The sequence below is a fragment of the Salvelinus sp. IW2-2015 genome, unplaced genomic scaffold, assembly GCF_002910315.2.
Source record: "Salvelinus sp. IW2-2015 unplaced genomic scaffold, ASM291031v2 Un_scaffold4294, whole genome shotgun sequence".
Lineage (NCBI taxonomy): Eukaryota > Metazoa > Chordata > Actinopteri > Salmoniformes > Salmonidae > Salvelinus > Salvelinus sp. IW2-2015.
In genome coordinates this window covers 9,711-13,061 of record NW_019945565.1, presented here as the reverse complement: position 1 = coordinate 13,061, position 3,351 = coordinate 9,711, and the positions used below count along the sequence as shown (strand labels likewise).

The 3,351-nt window shown below is 45.4% G+C and overlaps 2 protein-coding genes across 2 annotated transcripts in view; one reads left to right on the top strand and one right to left on the bottom strand.

Moving 5' to 3' along the window:
• LOC112077117 (G2/mitotic-specific cyclin-B3-like) overlaps positions 1-2,213 on the top strand; it is a 27,518-nt gene extending 25,305 nt beyond the window's left edge. The window contains exon 11 of the mRNA XM_070441576.1: positions 1,577-2,213. Within this exon, the coding sequence (XP_070297677.1) occupies positions 1,577-1,655 (79 nt within the window). The 3' untranslated portion in view covers positions 1,656-2,213. The remainder of the gene's footprint in view (positions 1-1,576) is intronic.
• A 350-nt stretch (positions 2,214-2,563) lies between these two features.
• The window catches only part of LOC139026281 (uncharacterized), a 4,519-nt gene continuing 3,731 nt past the window's right edge, over positions 2,564-3,351 (bottom strand). Inside the window, exon 4 of the mRNA XM_070441575.1 lies at positions 2,564-3,283. Coding sequence (XP_070297676.1) covers positions 2,564-3,283 — 720 coding nt within the window. The remainder of the gene's footprint in view (positions 3,284-3,351) is intronic.

The following is a 3,351-nucleotide window of genomic DNA, read 5'->3' as shown; positions in this document are numbered from 1 at the left end:
ATGGGCCTTTAAATTGTTTACTTGGGTCAAACGTTCGGGTATGCTCCCCACAATAAGTTGGGTATTTTGGGCCATTCTCCTGATAAGAGCTGGTGGTAACTGAGGTCAGGTTTGTAGGCCTTTGCCTCGCCACCTTTTTCAGTTTGCCCACGAATATGTAAGGACAGATTGGAGTCAGGGCTTTTGTGATGGCACTCCACTATCTTGACTCTGTTGTGCTAAGCCATTGTCCATGTGGAGACCCATTTGCGCCAAGCTTAACTTCCTGACTGTGATGTGTGTCAATATATCAGATAATTCTACGATCGTATTTGTGAAGTGCACGTCCTCCGCAGCAAAGCACCCCACTAACATGATCTGCCCTGGACCCGTGCTTACGTGTTGGATGGTGTTCTCGCTTGCAAGCTTGCCCCGCTTTTTCCTCCAACATAAGATGTCATTGAGCCAACGTTGCTATTTTTGTTTCTCAGACACAGAGGACATTTCTCAAAAAGTATATCTTTGTCCCATGTAGCTGAAACGTACTAGACTTTTTTTATGGCGGTTTGGAGCAGTGGATCTCCTTGTGAGCGGCCTTTCGGTTATGTCGATATTGGACTGTTTTACTGTGATTAATCTTTTGTACCTGGATTCCCCAGCATCTTCACAGGGTCCTTTTGCTGTTCTGGGATTGATTTGGACTTTAGGGATCAACGTCTCGCCTGGAGCGGTATGACAGCTGCTGGTCCATGGTGTTTATACTTGCGACATATTGTTTGTACAGATGAACGTGGTACTTCAGGCGTTTGGTCTCTTTGGGAGCAATTCCAGACTTGTGGAGGTCTCCAATTTATTTGTTTCTGAGCTTGGCTGATTTCTTTTGATTTTCCCATGATGTCAAGCAAAGAGGCACTGAGTTTGAAGGTAGGGTTGAACATCCACAGGTACACCTCCAATGTGACTCAGCATTGACATAAGTATCAGAAGCTTTTAAAACATGACATTTTCTGGTATTTTCCAAGCTGTTTAAAGGCAAGTCCACTCATTGATTTAACTTCTGACCCACTGGAAGCAATAAAGTGAATATATCTGTAGGTAAAAACTTGTTGGAAACTACTTGTGTCATGCACAAAGTACATGTCCTAACCGACTTACCCAAAACTGATAGTTTGTTAACAAGAAATAATGTGTAGTGGTTGAGAAACGGTTTTAATGATCCAACCAAGTGTAATGTAAACTGCGACTCAACTGTATGTAAAATGGGTGCGTTTTTAATGTTGAACGAAGAAAATCAAGTTGTGTCTGATCATCAAGGTAAAACATTTTTAAAGACGAGCAAGAAAATACCGTCCCTGACTAAACTTGTTTCAGGTTTTCGAATCCTACCCATGAAACACTGTTTACTCGTATGTCGACACTGTTTTGGCGGAGGTAACGAGGTAGAGAAGTGTCGGAATGACAGTGGATATTGACAAGCCGGTGGACGGAGGGCAATGTGCGAGGAGCCAACGTTGAATTGGCAAGGCGCCACCGCTCAGCCTGTCCGTCTGTTTGTAAGTGAATACTTTCAATGGAGACTTTTCTTTTTTGCCATCAGGGTTTTCTTTGAAGTCGCGACAATTCCCACGGTGGACCTGGAGGCGTTGGAGAAGGCGTTGGAGAGGGCGTTGAAGTGACCCATAGAAACCAGTCGGTGGGGAGAATATGTACATATGACAAGGAGAGACTGTATATATTTTGTAATAATTATATATATCACTGTTAATTTTTATAATGAAGGGATGGCATCTTCTGTTGTATAATCAAGTGTATTATTTTATTTTTTTTAGCAGCAATGCTTTTTTTTTACATGTTCATGTTGTATTTTGTATCTGTTTTTACACTTTAAGAAAAAAACATGTTTAAACTTTTTATACAAGTGTTTGAAGTTTAATCTAAAAGTTAAAGGTATTTTTTAGAAGTGTGTAGTGAGAGGAAAAAAGTAAATAGATTTACTATTAATATCACTGACCATTTTGATATTGTTGTGTAACCCACGGTAACAGTGTTCTTTATCGGTATAAACGATGGCTGTCTGTCGTGAGTTGTCAAGGTTTTGCTCCAGCCCTGCTCCAATTTACACCACTTTATTCTACTAATCGGCCTCTCACCAGGACCTTGATTAGCGGAAGCGGGTGTGTTAGACTGGTGCTGGAACTAAAGCCTGCATACTACTCAGTTCCTCTCCAGGTCTGTCTGCCTCTAAAAATGTATTTTATGTTGTACAGTGTGTATCATGTATAAAGTCTTTAACATTTTGAACAAAGAGGATTTTACTGTTACGCTATTTTTAAATGGCTCAGACCTCTGAAAATTAAATAAACCCTGTTTTATTGTTTATAAAACAAATGATCTTGTCATTTTTTTTGCACTTACTCTAAGGTGTGATACCTACTTGCATGGAGAAGTCCATCGCAACTTGCAACAAATCACATCGCTTTTGTTTACGATTTCAGTTAAGGGGGGGGGGGGTAAGCATATAGTGATACATGTTGCGAAGGCTGATTGAGAACACCATCCGGTGGGTTCTGGATAAAAGTTGTCCCTAGACACACAGCTGGGATTGGGTTCCCGTGGGAACACCGGACTGGGATTGGGTTCCCGTGGGAACACCGGACTGGGATTGGGTTCCCGTGGGAACACCGGACTGGGGAGAGAGATGTGGGTTGGATAAAGTTGTCCCTAGACAACATGCTGGATTGGGTTCCCGTGGGAACACGCTGGGATTGGTCCCTGGGACGAGATGGATGGGTTCCCGTGGGAACACCGGACTGGGATTGGGTATCGTGGGGAAACGGACTGGGATTGGGTTCCGTGGGAAACGGCTAGGATTGGGTTCCGTGGGAAACCGGACTGGGATTGGTTTCCCGTGGGAAACGGACTGGGATTGGGTTCCCGTGGGAACACCGGACTGGGATTGGGTTCGTGGGAACACCGGACTGGGATTGGGTTCCGTGGGAACGCGGACTGGGATTGGGTTCCCGTGGGAACACCGTGACTGGGATTGGGTTCCCGTGGGAACCGGACTGGGATTGGGTTCCCGTGGGAACACCGGACTGGGATTGGGTTCCCGTGGGAACACCGGACTGGGATTGGGTTCCGTGGGAACACCGGACTGGGAATTGGTTCCCGTGGGAACACCGGACTGGGATTGGGTTCCGTGGGGAACCTCGGACTGGGATTGGGTCCGTGGGAAACGCGGACTGGGATTGGGTGCCGTGGGAAACGGACTGTGGATTTGGGTTCCCGTGGGATTAGAAGGACCCTGGGATTTGGGTTCCGTGGGAACACGCGGACTGGGATTGGGTTTCCCGTGGGAAACCGGACTGGTTT